This window comes from Helicoverpa armigera, chromosome 20 (assembly GCF_030705265.1).
Source record: "Helicoverpa armigera isolate CAAS_96S chromosome 20, ASM3070526v1, whole genome shotgun sequence".
Lineage (NCBI taxonomy): Eukaryota > Metazoa > Arthropoda > Insecta > Lepidoptera > Noctuidae > Helicoverpa > Helicoverpa armigera.
The window spans coordinates 5,086,106-5,107,465 of NC_087139.1; the positions used below are offsets into that span (position 1 = coordinate 5,086,106).

A 21,360-nucleotide genomic window follows, 5' to 3' on the forward strand; every position below is an offset into this window, starting at 1 on the left:
AGAAATCAACATGCAATTTCTTTTAACAGTAGAACCTTTTGTCCTATTCTACGTAAGTTGTAGAAAGACGCTCCAGGCTTGAATGTTTTATTTTCATATCAACTATGATAGGGAATAATAGTGAATGCCAATAAATAATCGCAATGGTATGCGGCATACGACATTCTAATGTTTTATTTTATAAATACATGTGTGTGAACAAATACAAACATTGAGTATGTCGAGTTTTGCCAAATCGTCCATTCGAACTCTCAAATATTTTCGAACAATGTCCGAGGTCCGGGCAAAGTCATCTCCCTGGACAAATAGTGAAAAGAAACTGATAGAAATAAAGAAACTAGATAGAACATTTAATTCACAGTTCACGACAAACAAAAACAAATCGTCTTTAAGAAAATAACAAATTTTACTATAACAAAACGTAGGTATACTATAACAGTCGTGAAACAGTTAATATTTTTTCAACAAAATTGATTTTTAGCCCAATACAGCATCAATTTATGGTTAAGTTCAAAACGATTCATATTTTAATGGTTATTAACAGAGAACAAAATAAACTACTTTAAAACTAACAATGCATTATTTTGCATTATCTGCTTAGTGCTACCTGCTCCTACAAAAAATTAAAAGTAAAGCTGTGAAAAGTTTCACAAATGGGGAGCACGTCCCTTCTGGCTAGTCTGTATTTCTGTGAAGAGTCTATTGGCTATCTGGACATCTGTTGGCGTTCTACAGTGTTTACATTTCATTTCTCGGAGCAACAAACGCCGGTAAGAAGAGGGATGCGCGCGCAGAGATCGCAATCGCGATAGCTTTGAGCAGTCGTTATCGTGATGTACACTGCGAGCACTTTCCTGTGGAATAGTTCCTTCAAGACCTGCGTATTCTTCGACTGTACTTTTAGAATTTTATATTATAAACCCGCCGCGCTGGTCAACGGCTCGAATAGCTATTCCATAGAACAATAGCGCTCAATAATCATGCGGAAGCTTTGCCTTAATAAATAAAAGTAAGTGTTACTTAAACACCGAGCTAGATGAGACCAGTGTCATTGTATCTATGAGGCGGCCTGATCACATCATCGTCTTGCCTGATCAAGGCTGCCTCGCCTGATAAAAGGTCCTCGTAGTAATTCATTTCGGAGGATTTGCCGGTTTCATTGCGTTTTGCTTCCTCTCTGAGCGGCCTATCTCTAGCAAATGGATCAAGTTGTTTAGCATTATGCCGCTTGCCACATCTACAATCAGGTTTTATAAGAAGTCCGTTGTTTGTGTACTGTTTAGTACCTTGTAAAATACACTCTCGGTAACTACATTCCGGCATACTTCCTTTGTCAGAACCTGTGATTTGTTCTTCTAAAGTGTCCTTTAGATATTTGTCTAATAATTTATCTTCTTCTTGGTTGTCAGTCAGCAACCTATGAGTATCATCTTCGTTTATAAAGTCACCTTCAAAATTGACGTCTTCTACTCTATTCACTGAGTCTTTATTACTTTGAAAATTACGCCGAGCGTAGTCCCCGTGAAATCCATAGTTTTTTCTGAACTCGTCCTGACGTAAGATTGCTACGTTTGCTTTAGAAAGGTACGGATTTTTTAAATTATATTTTTTCAAGTAGCTATCTTTGTATGGACTATTTGAAGGTGAGAGTGAACCAAAATCATTCTGGTTTATAATGTCATAGGTCGATTTAGTATTAATTCGACTCACGGGCCTTAAAATGGGAGGTTTCAAGAGTTCGAAATAATCTCGTCTCTCGTCAATTCTGTTTGATACCTGTGGTAGACTCTTACTTCTTGTAAGGTCTATGTTTTTTTTTGCATTTTCCTTGAAATTGCATCTAAATATGCTGGGGGCTGCAAAATAGGATGCCATATCTTGCGGCTTATCAGAAAAATCATATCCTGGGAAATAGGTATTTGCATGTCCTAAAGAATCAAAAGTACTTGGACACGGAGTTTGTGGCGGGGCCGGTGGAGCCGGCGGCGGGGTGACGACTACTCGAACTAACTCAGGCTTATTATCTAAAGGTAGCACCTTGAAGATTTTGTTACGAACGGGTTTCTTATATATCTGATTGATATAAATAAAGGCTCTTTCGCTTTGGTTTTTTTGCTTCTCTGTGGCGTGCTCGTATAAGTCTTTCTCATCAATGTCACTGCGACTGTTGGGCAGTACAGAGAACTTCGATGGAAACGAAGTTGTTGTTGATGTTACGTCTTCTTTCTCTGTTGTCGTAACATTGGACGACTTTGTGGTACTTTCATCCTATAATATAAGAAAAAAATGCATTTAAAATGGGAATGGGACTTTTTTCCGTTAGTTAGATACATTAGCTACATTCATAATATGCGCATCATATATATTCGCAGTGATAATATACACACAGTTGAATACCATATTCCTGTTATATTGCGATCAAGAAAAAACTTGTACAATGTTTTTACGACAAATATTCCACTGCCAGGGAATCGAACCCAAGCCATGCTGAATTTACGCTCGCGACTATTGACCTAGGATAGTTTCTGGTATCGTGATAATTACCGAGACCGTAATTAAAAGTTCGAATGAGTTTTAAAATGTCAAAATGTGTAAAAACAACAAATTAAACACTTAATAAATCAAACATTCTGCAATGAACTTGCTCACGTTTACAAATAATTTGGGTTAAACATTATTTTACAACATAACTAGGTTGCCGTTTTATTACTCACCTCTGAAATACTCCTGGGTACAATAAATCCGGAAACAACTCCAATACATAAGGAAACTAAAACAACAAATGCATTTCTCATTTTCCACGCCCGTGATGTAACAGAACAAAATAAATATAAAATCCCGCGGCTTTGTACGACGCACTACATAAAATAAATATTTATTTGCCACTAATAATGATGACCGACCACTCGGACCCACCGACTAGCTCTAAGATCATGATAACAATTAGTCTAATGTTAATAACGTAAACAATGAAACATAGAAATGCAGAAAGACGCGGATTTCAAAACAACTTATTGTCAAGAAGTTAGTCAAACTACTGCTATTTCTTTTGTGTCGCGTTGTTGATACTACGAGTACAGTGATAGTAAATCATGTATCAATACAACAAACACTTGACATTCACTCCTAGGTAACAATATAGTAAACTATTTAGGTTCACTGACCCCTGCTGACATTATAAAATTAAATGATCAATCAAACATCAAACTTGATGGTAATAAGTATAATTTATTTCTCAGTAATACTTATAAATAAATCATAATATTATATGACTTTGTGGTCGTAAAAGTTTGGTATATACGACGCTTTTATTGACAAAATAGATTGTCTACTTCTTGTTTTGTCCGAAGACGGCGATGATTTCGTCAAGGAATACACCGACATCGATACCGTTTTCGGCCAAGGTCTTGACTTCGGCTTGGAAGACTTCGCTTTCCCAGAGGGCGTCGAATACTGCAGCCCACTCCTCGGTTTGCAGGTTCTCAATGGCGGTTCTGAATTCTTCATCGTCAGCCATCTTCTGGTCGAAGAGTGCGCTCAGCTTGTCCTTGGGGAATTCGTTGATGCAGTCCCTGACGAAAGAGGACAGGTCCCGGCCGCTGGTGGAGTGACGGGCGTTCCTCTTCCTGTCGACATTTTCTGCAAAGAAAGTTAGCTATTAGTCTTATGTGAAAAAAAAAATATTCTAAATAAAAAGTGCATGAGTTTGATATTATCATCTCCCGAGCCTTTCACCAACTATATTGGGGTCTGACCCCAACATAGTGCAGCTGACAAGGTGCAGCTGAGTACCAGTGTTTTACAAGGATCAACTGCCTATCTGACCTCCTCAACCCAGTTACCCGGGCAACCCAATACCCCTTGGTAAGACTGGTGTCAAACTTACTGGCTTGTGACTACCCGTAACGACTGCAAAGGATGTTCAATGACAGATCGACTAAAAATATTAATCAGTACCCCAGGGGTTATAATGTTGATAACTTACCGATCATGTCATTGAGCAAGTCGATGAAGTAGTGGATGTCAATCTGGTCCTTTTCCAAGAATTCGACCACCTGTGAACAAATCATTGTATTAGTCATCTATGTATGCAAAATAAATTAAAAATACAACTCCAAGGATCTTTGCGTCCAATAACCTAACACTACATTTCACAATCAATAAAAACTGTGCGTTCCGTCATGGGACCGGCCTGCCCCATTACGAAATATGGTTATCAAGATCCCATTAATAACACCACAATGGAAAAAATAAACAACAGTGCAAAAAACTCACAGCAACAAACTCAGGCAGGGACTCCATCTCGTAAACGAGGTCCTTGAAGTTGTTGGTCCTCATGTAATCGAGAGCTTGCCAGAATTCGTCGTACTCCACGTAATGGTCCATCAGGTGCTCGATCTCATGGGCAGCTTCCTCCGAGATGATATCAAGGAAGTCTTCCACGTGCTCGTGGAACAGCTTCCTGGCCTGAGGAGCCGAGAAGGCGAGGCCCACCAGGGCAAGAACAACTAAGGCTTGCTTCATCATTGTGGAATCGTTACCTGGAGTCTGTGGTGCCGATTCTAAGTTGCCCAGCCCTTTTATACTACATGATAAGATTATCGCAATTCATCGAGTTGTCATGTGAGATAAAGATTTATCTTCCTTTGGTACTTGAGATGTTTTTTTCTGTTCATCCATATGATTAGTTTGGTTTAGATTGTGACTAAGACTTTGTTCGATCTTTGTGCGATAAGATCGATGGAGTATTTTCTGTTACGGTCCTCAGTTCCTCGTTGATGTCTGAAATGTAAACAATCCTGTTAAATTCTTTGGAAATAAATAAGTTATAAAACAATATGTAATAATAAAAAAGTTATAAGCACATAGCTTAATTTAGCTATCTAATTTTATTATATTTCCTCATTATTTACTTTTCTAAGTTAATTTTATCAACGAGAACTAATCCACGGAATACTTATAAATAATCTCAAATTATATCCTATAAAAGCAAATCCATAAAAGGTTTGTATGTAATAAATAATTAATATGTTTGTACCAATGCATTAGTTGAATAAATAAATAACAGAAACCAATGTGCCATAGCCGCTGATAAAATATTAAAAAATATATACGAGAACAGAATATTATCGACATTAAAACAACACAGTATCTTTGAAATTTTTAATACATTCGCCGTCCGTGCGTGTTCAGTGACATGAAATGTTTCACTCACCTGTTTCATATTTTCCATCAATATTTCAGAATTTAATTTTAGATACACCTATTAAATCTCATATACCCTACATTCCTACTCGCACCGGATTACGCCACGATAAATGAATATTATAATCTAGTAATGTGGGTATTGGTAGGTATCTATTTGACAGAGAAAAAAATATATTTCGACCTACCTTTTACTTTTAATATCAGATGTACGTCAAAGAACATCGCTAGTCTGAGTCATTCCGAGGAGTAATAAGCAAGTTGTTCAACTTTTAGTATTGTAATTTGTGTACGCAATTAAAAATGAGTGCCAACGAAAGTAGTAATAACCAATCAACGTCATTTGGATCAGACCAAGCTAATACGAGCTCATCTGGCTTCATCGACGACTATTCGCATCTCCGACTATCGTATTACCAGTACCGAGGTGATATCTCCGACATATCCAGTGGAACATCCAACACGTCTTCGGAATTCGAAACGATAGAAACGAACTTGAGTGAGACAACCGTCGTCGACGCGAAAGAAGTTGAACGACAGAAACTTCGAGAATATTACATTTCTCAGATCCCAGATTTGCCGCATCCGTCGTTCGTTGCCGCATCTATAATCTCGTCAGCTGCAACCAGGATGGGGTCGGTCTTCAGATATAATGACAGGATCGAACAAGGTAGCCAAGTGCCTGATTTAAAAAGAATGATATGAAATTTGATCCGAAGCGCAGGTCGACACTGAAACCGAATGAGTTTCCTAACTAAATCGTTTACGTGATATTTTTGAAAATGATTCTGATGTTGAACGTCTGGTTAAGTTATTGCATGTGTAATTTTTTGTGCGGGTGTTTTAATTAAAATGGTGATATGATTTACTGAAATAAAATACTATGAAATTGATCTTGTAAGTATCCCCTTTACTTTTTTGACCCAAATACTTTCAAGTGCTTTTTATACAATACAAATTAAATATGATTAGATTACTTTTTAATCGATATGGCATAAGTTTTGTCAACACTCACGGAGCTAATAAACCGAGATAAGTAGACCCAAGGATGTTCCATCAAAGGCTGTAGAAAAAACATAAAACATATAATTAGTGTCGCCGCTGATTTCCCGCGAGGGTCGAAGCCAGGGCTGCCTGTAATGGACTTCGAGCAACTATTGTTACTTCGATTTTATTCACGTAGGTATTATTAGAAGGGAAACTGTTTTCTTTAGCTTGCTGATAGATTAGAAAGAATATTCTCTTGTGGAGGTAGATTATATTCTACCAACGGGTATTTCAATAACCTATATTTTTGTTGTGTTGCTTACTGACAGAATTTTGATTTTAACCTCACCTCCAAATTTCTATTTCTAGTAAGCAATTAAACCGCGGCGGTTATTGATACCCACTGTTACTTATTTTGATTTAAACAACGTAGGTAGGTACGTATATAATCTTCAAACAATCTAATACCTGAGTAAGTTTATGCTATTACGAATGGAACATGATTACAACCTGCGCGGATATTACGAGTAAGTACCCATTAATTAGGTCTGACTGGTTATTTATCCTATTAGCAATCTGTTTAATGATTGTTGTAAGCCATCTTCCTAATGAGGTTTATTTGCTATTTATACGTAAGCACGAATATTCAGTGATTTAGGTCACGGGTGAGATGAAAGGTAAGTATTTCGATACTAATATTAGGTACTAGGTAATACCCAAGCTGAAGAGTTTGCTAGGTTGAACGCGCTTATATCGGAAACTACTTGGCTGATTTAAAAAGTACTGTAAGTTACAGAAAGATAACATTACATTACTAGAAAAGAAGTCAATAATTATCTCATATTTTATTGAAGCTTAAAGATTGTGTGAGCGGTACTTTTTTACCTTCTTCGTGAAAACCCCGCACCGCCTCCCATAGTAGATAAAAATAAGGAATAAAGACAACATTCGGAAAGTTTAACACCATTCGAAACTTTCCGTCCCCGGGGGTAGTTGTTTGACAGTTTGTTTTAACTTAAAACCTTATAAATAGTATCCCGGGGGCGGAAGAATTTTAGGATTCCATTATTTTTGCAGACTTTGCCATGATCGTAAGCGGTCTCTATGGGTTACTGTTGGACAGGTTGGCGGGGACCGTGATATATTCTTCAGCTATCTTGGTAATTTGACGCCGATATCACTGCAAATAAAACTGACATTGACTGGGGCATCAATATAATCCTTTTTGAGAAATGAAGGCTATTTTAGCTGATCTGTAGTGGGCTTAGGTGCTGTATGCGGCTGCTCCAAGGTGTATCCACTCATGGTGATAACTACATCTTCTCCTAAAAGGATAAAACTAAGGTTAGCCGCATACGGCCGGTTGCATGAGCTATAGCCGGTTAAAACTAGATATATTCCCACTTTGGGTTGTAGCTGTAACAAGTAACATACAAACCTATTACTGCTATTTACTTTCAGGTAAGAAAACTTGCAATAAGGAAAATAATTATATGATTCACATTATCGTATATTTCCTTCAAAGAAATACTTAAATCTGCTAGAAAACAGGCCACTATTATTTAAACGATGATGCATTGTATTGAGTCATCTTCTGTATAGACGTGACTGATAGCTCGATTTGATAACATCTTAATCTTGGTTTTCACTGGACCACTGATAACAGTGGTTTAATCTCATCTCAATGTTGACTGCTGGTAAGTAACTGCCCTTGAACTTATATGGAATATCAAGTGTGTTACAACCTGGTGTTTAATGGTTCCGTAGTTTTCCTGCCTACCATATTTGGTCATTGAACTCAAATAAGTAGACTTCAAATACTCGACTTGCCTGATTTCAGTCACATTGTTAAACCTTTTGCCTAATTGGAATAAATTAATGTTAATTAATATTTATAATAAATAAACGGCTAAACCGATTTGACTTAGACACAACTGATTACTCTAAGTACTTTTCTTTACTTTAGTCCTTTTCTATAGTCACTTTACTATAGTCCTTATTTGTTTTCCTGTGAACTGAACTCTAAATAAAAGATATGCAATATGAGTCACCGGCGTGATTACACAGGCACAACTTGTACCTACATGTTGAACAAATCAAAATAGAAAGGAAGGTGCGAGATAAACAAGACAAGTAACAATATATCATGAAATCAAACAAGCATAAATTCACGCCGCTTACCAAACCTTCCTTGCTCACAATGCTCACATAAAACGCTTTCAAATCACACGAGCATAAAAAGCAATTTAATCTTACTCCCAATTACTCCTAATTATTCGCAAGAACAAGATTTTAAACACGTATGAAGAGAGTTGAGACCCTCATCTTATCGTATCGCATAATTAGTTGCTTGTATATGATCCGTTACGAATTCTATTCAAATTATGTAAGAACAGGGAACAAAATTTAATGGGAAAAATTAACTAAAAAATAAAAACACAAACATTCACATATTGCCATTTTTTTTCAGTTAGGAAAGGTTGTCGAAGTAACTATTTATTTTATCTGTTTTAGTCAACAGTTTTCGGCTTCAACCAAAATAGCCTTATTACGAAGAGAACTTGTAATTTGACTTCATTGAACATTAATTTATTACTAACCTTCATTCGGGGATCTACTTTTAGAAGTTAATATTATGAACCTATTTATATTAACGAGATCGTCTTCAGTGTCTTAAAATAACGTAGGTTGCTCAAAATTTGAGACGACTTTAAATAAAATGAGACCACAGTGAGAGAAAAAAAGTTCCCAAAATCGAAGACTCTCGACATCCTTACGTGTCTCAAGGGGAAAGGAAAAATACTGCGACAGACTCCCAACGTCCGATCGGGATCAAGAAAATTAACTGTTGATATTTACATAATGGAAGAAAGTGCAACGTTTAGGAGTTTGTAGTACAATGTTATTAGCATATAGATTGTGTGCGATGAACAAGACGCAATCAATCAGACCCTCAGTTTTAGCAATTCTAATTGAAGGACCTTCTTTTATACTTACTGTTGAAGTGTGATGGATATGTAAGGTGGTGTGAAAAACTTTTTACATAGTAGGTAGACGGACAGTCTTATTCAAATAAAATCCTAGTGATGCTAACACAGCATTAAGTTCCACATTGGAAACTGACTCAAAAGTAAACGAAACGAAAAGGTGAGTAAATATTTTCATAAAACCGCACATATATTGAAGACGGCAGACGTGAAAAATTTTAATCGGCGATATTTCTGTAGTAAAATTTAATATTCTCACGTTCTAGACGGATCCCCGTATGCATCGGGATCCAATATTGCGAGTCAGCTAATGCGGCTCAACTGTAAACAGATTACAGAGCAGGACGCTAAAATATACCAAGTACCAGCAAAGTATCCGATATCAAGCACAACTCGAGCCGACAAGTGCTCAAAACCTTGCTTTTGATCTTTATTCTGTGTTAAAAAGGTGAAGTATGCCGAGTACGGCCGGCCGTATCAAGTTCACGATACCCTGTGCCCTGGCCCTTTATTGTTGTTTACCCATCATTTTAAAGGACTTGTTTTAGTCATAACATCTACCCTTACAGCATCACAAGCTTGAGAATTTCCTACGTATAAACGTAAATAAATCAAAGAATACAAGATAAATTACCAGAAATTCTGATAAAAAATAGAGTATCTACAGTGAATGAAATCTCTTCAAAGAAAAACATTCGAGAAGTGTTAAATGTCTATTTAAACCATCGCACAAAGACAAAGAGCGAATTAATCTTCACCGTTCGGCAGTCATTAGGCGCTCGCCTTTCAGCGGAGACAATAGAATTACCATAAGAGCGCGAAAATAGCAGCGGTTCATCCAATTAGTTCACAGGTAGGCACTCAGAGTCGTCGAACTACCTCCTAAATCTAATTAGGTAATTGAAATCATTGGGCGATGCGTTGTGAGCGCGGAGCGGCAACAGCGCGCGCTGCATCGCCAATTAGTTCGCTCAGAGATCGCTCGCTGGCTGCAGCGCTGCGGCGCGTTTGCACGTAAGCCCCTATTTCCGAATGACGGAACGCTCAACATGTGAGTTGAGTCGATCGTCTAATTTAGCCAAATGTTACTCCAAGAGTCGTGTTCTGTGACAACACGCTATGTGGGCGAAGCACACCATGCCTGTTCCATCTATGTAGAAGTTGGTAGGTACACGAGTACCGTTTTCAGCATCACTACAATACAAATTACTTAGGATTAAATGAATTGGAGAACCTTTTTCAACTGCAATGCTGCAACTGGCTGGATACTAGGTGTATTACACGATGTAAGTCAATACATTTATTAATAGTTTTTTTTTTTTTATTTGTTCAATATCTCTTTAACTTCACCGATAGACGGCATCATTTCAGCGTCGACACTCGCTAAAGTGAGAAGCACAAAATATTCTGTACGGGTAGTATTATTATTTAAATAAGTATATAATGAAACATATAAAGTTTTTATAAACATGTAAAAAAGAGGCTAAAAAGTAAAATCCAAAAAATGTTGGCCTGCATTCTTGGCGGCGTATGATTAATCTCGTATTTGCTGCTGAAAAACTTTAATCAACACCGATCAGTCGATTGATTGATTGTGTGACTGACATTTTTTCACAACAAATCCACCTTCTTGTAAATACCTACTTATATAAGTGGTAGGTACCTACCTACTTGAGTGCAGGTTTAAACCAGCACGTTTGTTAGATCTTATCTGTCGGATTTGCATTGTTCAATGGTTCGATATTCGATACGATTATGACACTCATGTCAAGTTTTGAGGTCAAGAAATACTCATAAAAGATTACGTTACATTTACTAATTTAGTAGACTTTCTAAATCATTATGTATTTTATTTTACCCGCAATATGCTTGATATAGGTATCGGGTACCTATACCCACGCACGAAATCACCTAGAAACGCTAGGATAGAAATACGAAGAACCGATTGTACCATACTTACCTATTTTCATATTCACTACAGATTAATATTTACTTATTTATTGGCATGGAAACGAATAAGACTTTATTACTTTTACTTAGAACATAGCTAGACAAGCAACTATCGAATTCTAGTAACTAAAACGGTTCTACTACCACCATTCCACCATTCCTCGAATGCCCGGTTCAAGCGAAAACGGTTTATAATATCACAACGTATTGCTGGAGAATTTCGACAGAATCCACTAAATTGAGGAACACAATACTGGGTCTGATCTAAACGGTTATATTTCACACAAGCAACTCGCTAACGAACAGCAAGTTAACTTGCCGACATACGTACGCAGCTTAAATATATGCTCCCTTAATATATTCAGCGTAAATGAGCTAATCAAACGTTTATTAGTATTACAAATTAGTTTATGTAATCAAATATGCAAGTGGATTGTATTCTGTAATTATTTGTAATGTATTTGGATAGCAAGTGTGTTTGGAATTGGACTCGCTCAAATTAGGCGCGTGATCATCATGGACTTGATATAATAATTAAGTATCATTCAGTATTGGGTATCATAAGCTCTGATTTGAAGTATAGCTTATACCTATGTAGGTATTTAATTGTGTGTTAATTGAATAAGAAAAGGGTGAGCTCAGAGCTACTACATTATGAATTGTAAGTTTACGTTTACAATTTAAATTTTTTGCTTTATCCGACAAGATAGGAATAAGGCAATCATTCAAACAAATCTGATATCTGGTTAAATGAAAGTATAGGTAATTCCACTTTACTTTCTACGCCCAATAACTTTCTGCAGCTAACTGAATTCTGTCACAAGAAATAATGTGGAAGCCATGAGAAAAATTTCGCAGCAACAGCGGTCCCGTCCGAAGTGTCGCGAAAATTTCACAACGCCCAAGCAATCCCGACTTGAAACTCGCTAAATCCTTATTTAAGAAACAGTAACACTAAAAATGAAATACACAAAGTGAAAATAGTTATCCTCTAACGGTAATGTAACAAAGGAAAGTAACAAATCACTGCGATCATTTGGTTTCGGAGCTAATTGTTCTGATTCGGCTGAATAATGTTCGGCTTGCTCAGGAGCGTTAATGGTATTAAACTGTGATGACGTCGTCTACAATTAAACAGGTGATAACTTGCAGGCGTTGCCAAAGTACTAGGTGTCACAGAGCGGCACGGTGACGTACGTGTTTAGCAACATTGCGAATGAATTAAACGATTAATTCGTGTATGGGAACGTGTGTAATTACACAGCTGTAAGCTTGGGAGGTGTTAATTTGTGCAGTCGGGATCAGGCAGGGAAGCCGACGGATCGTTACCGAAAAGCAATGGAGCGGTTCGACGTAATGCTCCTGTTTTTGGCTTGTACGAGGTGAACTGCAAATTGCAAACAAGCTTGAGCATCGGATCAGATGTTTTTACATACAGTGCCTAGGTACCTATACCCACCTATGTACATGTTGTTGTTGATAAAACGGAACAAAACCTGACAACGGGATGTTCACATCACAGTACCTGCAATGTTTATGAGTGGGTTGAATATTTAGGCTTAAAAAAGTCGAAAGTACCTATCTGCATACAGAAAGCTGAAGAATTAAGCTTGAATTTTTACAGTGAAACAATGGTTTCCTATCGACCAAGTCGGTAAAGATTGACACAATACTTATCTAAGTAGGTACTAACTTTTCGTTATACCGCCTGCTATGGTCACTACATTGGAAAATTAGTTATTCCAACTGGCTTTTTAAAGGGCCAAGTTGCAAGACTGTTTAAAAGAGATGAGCCATTAGAAAGGCTTAACAAAAACCCACCCAAAAGCAAGCCTAGTGCTTAATAGCAGGTAACGTATCTAAGCTAATCATGAAAACGTTTTACCTAAAACATGATATCAGCTTCAGATTCGAAGCCCATACTTTAACAGCATGATTATCAGACAGAGGACGAACGTATTTCCCCAGTCTTATCGTGTCAATATAGCGCCGTTTATCTTGCTCACGCGCATCTTACGTATCAAAGCTGTCGTTAATCTAACGTGCACCGTTAGGCTTTGTTTCTGCCGATTTCTAACGGATTTCGAGAGCTCGTATGATATAGGCTTATCTGCTGTCAACTGTCTGTATGTTGTATAACGACGCAAATGTTAGTTGTAACGCTTAGAAACAAGATTAGAATGCTAACAGTATGATTTCAATAGACAATCTAGGTAGGTTTGTAAGTATAGGCACCTACCTACATTAATTTTAATTTTATACCACTTCAATTTAATGAGGGTTTCGGAAAATGGCGTCCACCAGGTGGCAGCACCGAGTCGTCAGGTCCAAATAACTGTCAAAGTGCTTATCTTTACTATGAATAGTGAACGATTTTAGTGTTTTTTTATTTTATAATTAAAGCACTGCATTATTGTTTTACTATTGCGGTTGAGTAAATAAAAAAAACTAAATCATATTGTGTTAAAAAATTTTTCAACAAGCTTTTCCTTAGTACCAGTGACTTTTGCACCCTCTCTCTTAGCTCAATTTTTAGTTCGGAAACCTTATTCTGACCGTAGTCCATAATAAAATCAATAACACTTCCAATATAACAGAATTTCAATAAACAATAAGTTCGGCACCTACAATTCCATACTATTTGACAGCTGTTTGGACCAGACGCATACGTGGCGCCACCCGGTGGCAGAAAAAATTTCAAAAACCCTCATTCGGACTAGTAGCACCATCGATCATTTTTGTAATTATTGCATGACCTTTGGAGGAATGGGGCCTCATGGCTGTGAAGGTATAGTCTATGATAGCCTATTCAAGGCGCTCAAATGAGAAAGAGGCTGCCTCAACTGGGTCGTGATTGAAAGAACATTGAACATCGAGCTTGCTTCTCAAAATCGTATACCTAATACCTTATTATTTCCAGGTGGAGATTCGAGAGGAAAAGCTTTCTGCGGGCCGTAGGTACCTATGCCATTGATGACCAGCATCAAGACCCACCTTGAAAAAGTTCAGGATCTAAGCCATCGTTGGGATAAAACTAAAAACATAACCAGGTAAATGACTAAAAAAATGGTAAAATGTTCCAGCCTGTATAACGTGTTAGATGATAAATGTGAAATTGTTATCAAACAAACACTTTAAACGACAGAAATAGGAAGGCTTTAGGTAGGCTGATACTAAATACGTGCAGTTTATCGGCTATAGAACAGTGATAAGGAAAAACTGACTTGATTTTCGTTAGTGTAGGTTAGGTAAGCGCCTGATTCTTAGAAAAACATCATCAGCCTAGCCTTTTCTTAACTATTTTTGGGATCGTCCTCCGTAGCTAGTACGCTCAGTTCGTCTTTTACGTGGAGCGGCTGCCTTGCTAACTTACTCAATCTAGGTAACCGGTATACCCGGTCCCTGTTGGTAAGACTGGTTGTCAGCCAGGACCCACCAATTTAACGTGACTTCCGAAACACGGAGAAACTCTTCAAAATAAAATCAAACTTAACTATATTCAGGTACCTACAAATAATTAAAACATACAATAAAATTTGTTCATTGATATTGTGATATTTTATTATTTATTAAAATGTTGACTAGGATAAATGGTTACCACACTTATCATTTTATAATAAGGAGTAGGTACACAGTCAGTCCAATTTACCTAATTATATCAAAAAAATCCATTAGGTAGTCTCCCTACTTACATTAATTAAAAACTGTGGCATAAACAATTGTTCAATAAAAACATAGGCATTTACCATTTTTAAGATAGAAGGTGGAGAGATAGGCAAGAAAAGGATGTAAATCCTGAAGTAAAATTGAGGTTTGTAGCTTCCATTCAGAGGTATTTGTTACAGTTTTAACTAATTTAAAAAATAGATAATAATATTGTTTTTACTACATAAATGCAGTAGTAAATGCAAATCTACAAACATTTATATCCAACAAATGTACATTTTTAAATAAAATATAATAATAAAATGTACATTGTTAAATGCCTTAAAACTATCAGTGCTCCGGAATGTATGTTTTAACGTTGTATTAAGGTGTCTCCATATTTTTCCAATGTTTTGCTGTTGTGTGTACCGTAATGTTGTAGTGTTAAATTTTTATACTCTGTCTCCGGCCGCCATTGCCTTTTCTCTTTGCGCTTCAATCAAGAATGTCTGAATTTCAGAATATATCTTCTGAAGCATCACTAGTCTTGGTTTTGTATACTGGAACAGAAAAAAAACAAAATCACATTTAAAGGACAATGGGCACTTTGTATGGAATTTGGTACCCGCTCCAACAGTAACGTATGATATATCATTAGAAAGGTATTAACGTGAAGAATAATAAAAACTATGGGGCTTGCCTCAATTAGCTGTCCGATCCGAGTAACGATAAAAATTGAATCGACATACAAGTATGTCATCCATATATGCAAATTCATTAAGAGGCATATTATGTCGTCAGTGTAATAATTTTAAACTCAGTTAACAGACATCTTACATTGTTTGAGATACACTCTATTATAATCTAAAGGTTGTAATAGTCTATGGAGTCATACTACGGAAACACAATCGTCATCTGATTTGACGAAAGCTCAAAACATTTATATTCATCTTTTTTTAAGAAGAAATCCATCATTATCTCAGCACGTCTTGACGAGCAAGATTGAGTCGTAATATGTACTATGTAAACATCGTCTTCTGACTTTTCAACCTCAATTGATTGTAAAGACTGAAAAACTTTCACCAAATACATCAGCTAGTTCTGCGTGAACTGCAAAGGTTTGCACAGTCTTTTTTCAAATCAATCGGCAGACAAACATTCTAAAAAGGCCAAATTCTAGTTTTTTTGTTACTTTACCAGTTTTTATTCGATACAGTTGGATTTAAGAACTACATCTACGTTGATGATTTATGAACATTATGCATTCTATTAGTCGATGTCACGCGAAATGGACAAGGATTTGGGACTAGTCGTCATAGTAAACATTTTTTGCCTTGCCAAGACCTACGCAATGGTACTACATTCAACACTGTTGGACAAGGTACCAAAACGCCCATCGTCCTTTGACAAGAAGTAATATTGCACCGAATACTATGTCATTGTCCTCGCTTCCTTTACTTATTTTAAAGAATAAGTACCTTACCTCTGCACTCACAGATATATTTTAATGATTACTTAAATCACTCCTTAGTGACGGATTGTCAAAGAAATCCTTCACTAAGGAATGGCTTATGTAACCTTTAAAATTAGGGGGTTAGTAACTGATTATGTTATTTGAAAAATAAAATATGTATTGATTTACCTTGAAAATTGGAACCAGGCGAACAGCGTCTGGATTATCTTCCTTCTTCAATACTGTGAGATAATATAAAACTCGATTCTGAAAATAGAAAAGAGGTATCTTGAAAATAGTTCAGAAAAGTATTTCAAGTAGTTCAGTTTCAATGAAACATGTAATGCAAACTAACTAGCTAATGAATTTTATGCAAATTCCTATAACAGTTTCTAATTATTCCGATTTTGTTAATAATATCAGTCATCAAATTAAAGATATCTTTTGTTATTTCTAATTACAACAGCAAATCTCGAAGAGCTACAGCTCTGAATATATTTTCTCCATAAATTCTTACCATTTGAATAACTTCATTTATAATAACATCATCAATAATGGACCAGTCAACGAAGACATCTTCTTTGCCCCACACATACTTTACTGAACTTTGTATACACACCGTTGGAATGACTAGAAGACTCTCTGAAAATAGCAATTTAACACTTGTTTAAAAAAAAATATTTCTTGATATGAACAATTAGGTCTCACAAACTTGGCAGGTTCAAATATAAATAGTACTTGAACTATTAATAGGAGTCCAAAATAAGGCTTCTCATCATATACCCAGAGTCTAGTAAATACTTGCCCAATCACCATCTAGGTTACACAACGGGTACAAATAAGAAATATTTTTTTTTTTTTTCGCATGATGTTTGACAACATAAACAAAATAGTAAACAATGAATACAAACCTGACTGCACGCTATGTGTGAACCAAAAGTAAACCAGAAAGGATAATGCAATGATTACTACCAAAATTGCTGTTAAACTTATACGGATGTAACAGAAAGCTAATAAATTAAATAGAATCGCTAAGAACAGTGCTGTTTTAGCCCCTGGTCTTGTGCCATCTGGTCTCAAGTTTTTGTATGTTATTGTAAATAGTCTTGATTTGGGAGAAGTTTGCCTTTTGAAAATGTTTAACACCACTTTCATGCCATTCACATTTTCGTATTCTAATACTGTGTATGGTTGTGTATCCCCCATATTTAATGTTTGTGAACCCTTAACGGTAATTTATGCTTGTTTTTTTTTAAACAAATCCACTTTAAAAATAGCTGTGCTGTTGATATTTTTCAAAACACAAAACAAACAGATGATTAGATTTTGATATGTCTGCGCATGACTCAATTTATTGATTGAATTTATTTTATTTGCCTCCTTGTCATAAGCAATGATATAGAAGAGATACAAAATAGAATATGCTTAACAATGTAGAAATTTCTTGCAGTAGAACGAAGCGCATTTGTTTGACAATCAATGTCAATTGACTGACAACTAAAATGCTGCATTCAAAGCTGAAAACATACTATCAAAACCCGACGCCACATATGCATACGCCACGCATTCTGAATGAAGGTGGACTAGCGGCACAGATTAACGTCATGACACAGCACAAGCAAAAATATAATTTTCATCATCAAAAATTTACGTTCTCTTCCAGTCCTGACATACGAATAGAATAGAACCCCTTTTTTCCCGTTACCTACGTATCCCAAACGATGGCGGAAATAGCTCCCCAGGCTTTTCTTCCTCGCTTCGCTCTTCTTTCTTCATATGGACGTGAATACCTACATTAATTTAGTCTAGGTACTTGTTTTTATATATTGATATGGACATCAATGCTACCCTATCAAGAGACCTTGAAAACCCATTAAAAACGATAGCGTTGTATTCAATAGCCTGCCAGAACTCGAAGAAAATAAAAATAAACAGTTCCGTCCGTTGCCATAACTACTGTAGTACAAATAGACGTCATAAAATTGTTGAAGCTGAGTTCAATTTATTAAAATAATTAATAATAACAGCAGAGTAGTTCGTAATATAGAAAGTACTTGTAATTACAAATGGAAAACCTAGACGGTAACGCATGGGTGTTCGATTCCCTGGTTGGATTTCTGCATGGACCTGTGTGGAACGTGCCACTGCAAACTTTTATTGAAGAAAAATCACTGCGTAAGTTTAACTGCAGTCAATGCAGATAGGTACTCTGGAAATAATGATGTTAGAATTTTTGTGCCCTTTTATTTGTTTATAAAATGGCAGCTTTCTAAAACTTAGAACTTATTAAACTTTTCCACATACCTACGTACAACCAGTAAGAAGGTGTAGGGACAGTGTACCTACCCAAAATATTTTGGTCCGTTTTTATACGCTACCCTGTCATGCCAAGGTTAACATGGTTACCTTTGTTTTACAGCTTTTGAGCCTACGGATAATGGAGAAGTTCTTGATAGACCAGAGTATAAGAAGATACATGTCGAATACCGTAATTTGGTAAGTAAAACCAGTAAGATTTACCTACCTGCGTTGTCAACCTGTAATCAATATCTAAGGCCTGCAATCAGGATCTAAGTGGTTTTAATACTAATTACTGTTGCGTGTTTCTAGGTTGACGTGATGCTAGGCTCGTTTATGGATGACATTGGCATCACGGCCGATCAGTTCGAAGCGGCCTGCAAGTTGTCGGCTCGTGATCTAGCTGGACTGCCGGCACATTTCCATCGGCGACTGTTCGAGCAAATATGGGCCGCTAACGACTACGAAATGTTCGTTAAGATGATGACACACAAGAATGTGGAACTGCAATTGCAGGTAGGTATCAACAATACACAAGCCTAGCGAGTAGGTATGGGCCAACCCCTTAGCTTGGCCTTCATCCAGCAGTGGATTTTTTTAAACTTCGCTGACGGGCCCTCTTAACTTGCCTTCAGACACAGAAAACTTGTTTCGCCTTGCGACTTATAGCTGTTGAATCTGGTCATCCCGTAATCACAAACCTTTTCCTCTTTATTACAAATAGAAAAATCAAATATTTTTTTCAATTTGGGGTAGTCGTTTTACAGTAAATCTCGTACGTTCATATATTATGCCTCTACTTTTTAGGCTTTAGAATTGATAGAAAGGCGGTATGGAGCAATGCCGCACTTGTTTTCTAATGAACCAGAAGAGTTGGACTCTTCACGAAGCGACGAAAGCGAGGAGTGGCCTGATAATGATGACGTCATGACTGAAATAAAAAAGTAAGTGTCCTGTATGCATTGAAAAGGTATCCAGGTGAATCAGTTGTTCCATGATAATGCATTAAATATTTTTTTCAATTTTTAAACTTGCATCAATCAACTCCGATTAAGTTTGCCAAAGTTTCCAACTCGCGGATGTCGGAGGATCATATTTTTAAATCTTTCAGATTACAACTGGAAGATTTAGCGACCAAAGATGAGGTTGTTAACGTTCCACCTGAGGAAGTGGTGGCTGAGAAGCAAACTTTGCTATCAAAACTGCACAGTTTTGAAAAGAAAGATGAAAATATTGAGAAAAAAGACCACATAGTCACTGAAGAAAAGAAGATTCAAGTTTTGGAACCGCCAAAGCCACCTCCGAAGAAAGTAGAGGTCTGCTTTTTATTTATTATTTAGTTTTCCGTGGTCCAATGGAACTACTCGTGGCATCCGAGTGTAGCGTCAACATTTTCTGAGATTTTACCAAGAATATTTCGCCAATACTGAGATACTTGCTCTCAGCACCATAATACATACTACCTTCTAGTTTCTCCTTTCACAGGTGAGCGAGGAAGAAATGCGTGCCCGTCAGGAGTATTTGAAGCAGCAACGTGACAAGTTGTTGGCGTTGAAGAAGCAAGTTCGTGAACGACGACTCGGTGCGGCAGACGGCGCAGAAACGGGAGGTTTGTTTGGAATTTGGAAAATTACCACTATGGATTTATCATCATTTGAAAAATGGCCACGTCACGATGTCAGTTTGCCTAATCCTTTGACCCTTATTTTTGCTTCTAGGGGGAGAGGGATCTCAAGGCAGTGTGGCCAGGCCTCGGTCAGCTCGCGTCGCGCAGGCAGCTTTGGCAGGCGTCACCCCCACCCCGCCACCAGATGCCATGCAGCTGAGACGTGCTCTCGCCTCCAAGCTCAAGACTGAAGTGGTCGACATCGCTAACTAATTCCGCTTCAAAGGAATTCTACTCAATTCATAAGTCAGGGATATCACTAAGCTAATAATACTTTTAACTCATGAACTCAAATTAAAGAAATATATGTAAAGAGTTTGAAAATGAGTTTTATTATTTTGTTTAGTAAATTGTGGAATGTATGAAAGAAACAACATGACTTCGTAATTATTACCTTATATTTATATTGCTTACTTAACTAGTGACATCATAATAATAGCATTATCGTAAGCTTATTTATTTTACACAACTTGCCGATAGGTAAATCTATTTTAATCTGTGTATAAATTAATTTATGATGGTCATCCACCTAGACAGATAAAAAATAGTCATTATTACAGTCTACTTTCACCTAGAACTTCGTATTTTAATTAACGGGGAAGTTATTTCAAGGAATATAAGAATCGTATAAATCTAATTGACAGCTCGATGCTTTTAGCCTATTATACACGTGGATGTTGGCAGATTTGAAAATAAAATTATTACATAAAACGTTATATATTTACAATATATTCTGACAAATTCATTCCACGTATGTAATAATTGAATTCGCCTCGCGTTCACTGTGCATTCATGAATGAAAAGCTGGAGTTATTTGCACTGATATAGAAGTGTGACCATCATATTACAGTTACAATAGTGGCGGTAGCGGATTTCTTTGCTAAGATGTAAAATCTTATGACAGAGATCAATAATTCTTTTCAGATACATATTAAAATTGATATGTATTTTAGAGACGTTACACAAGGTAGTCAAATGATAATAATGTGAAAAATTAGGAAATTAGACCCGAAACATTGTTTATTGAAAGTATCAAGATTGTGTAGAAAGTATACTGTTGTATTTGTGCTCAGTTCAGTTACCTTTTGTTAATGCGAGGCATACCGCAGGCACTGCACGAGCTGTGCCGTGTCTGCAGCATGCTACAGAGTAAATAGCGGGCCGGCTGA

The 21,360-nt window shown here is 36.7% G+C and overlaps 4 protein-coding genes across 4 annotated transcripts; 1 reads left to right on the plus strand and 3 right to left on the minus strand.

Moving 5' to 3' along the window:
* Positions 1 to 327: 327 nt before the first annotated feature.
* On the minus strand, positions 328 to 3,060 carry LOC110379579 (uncharacterized). Its single transcript, XM_021339299.3, has 2 exons — positions 2,715 to 3,060; positions 328 to 2,268 (listed from the first exon to the last, which is right to left on the minus strand). The coding sequence occupies exons 1-2, from the start codon at positions 2,793 to 2,795 to the stop codon at positions 1,033 to 1,035; spliced, it is 1,317 nt and encodes a 438-aa protein (XP_021194974.3). The 5' UTR covers positions 2,796 to 3,060; the 3' UTR covers positions 328 to 1,032.
* A 148-nt stretch (positions 3,061 to 3,208) lies between these two features.
* LOC110379580 (uncharacterized) lies at positions 3,209 to 4,565 on the minus strand. Its single transcript, XM_021339300.3, has 3 exons — positions 4,276 to 4,565; positions 3,986 to 4,055; positions 3,209 to 3,639 (listed from the first exon to the last, which is right to left on the minus strand). Exons 1-3 carry the CDS (start codon positions 4,525 to 4,527, stop codon positions 3,329 to 3,331), a joined length of 633 nt encoding a protein of 210 aa, XP_021194975.3. The 5' UTR covers positions 4,528 to 4,565; the 3' UTR covers positions 3,209 to 3,328.
* A 10,099-nt stretch (positions 4,566 to 14,664) lies between these two features.
* LOC110379576 (phosphatidylinositol N-acetylglucosaminyltransferase subunit H) lies at positions 14,665 to 17,533 on the minus strand. The gene is made up of 4 exons (XM_021339295.3): positions 17,139 to 17,533; positions 16,745 to 16,869; positions 16,417 to 16,494; positions 14,665 to 15,334 (listed from the first exon to the last, which is right to left on the minus strand). Exons 1-4 carry the CDS (start codon positions 17,431 to 17,433, stop codon positions 15,227 to 15,229), a joined length of 606 nt encoding a protein of 201 aa, XP_021194970.1. The 5' UTR covers positions 17,434 to 17,533; the 3' UTR covers positions 14,665 to 15,226.
* Positions 17,534 to 18,048: 515 nt separating this feature from the next.
* On the plus strand, positions 18,049 to 20,717 carry LOC110379584 (cilia- and flagella-associated protein 36). The gene is made up of 7 exons (XM_021339309.3): positions 18,049 to 18,402; positions 18,647 to 18,723; positions 18,838 to 19,041; positions 19,333 to 19,469; positions 19,637 to 19,841; positions 20,011 to 20,134; positions 20,244 to 20,717. Exons 1-7 carry the CDS (start codon positions 18,294 to 18,296, stop codon positions 20,402 to 20,404), a joined length of 1,017 nt encoding a protein of 338 aa, XP_021194984.3. The 5' UTR covers positions 18,049 to 18,293; the 3' UTR covers positions 20,405 to 20,717.
* Positions 20,718 to 21,360: the final 643 nt, after the last annotated feature.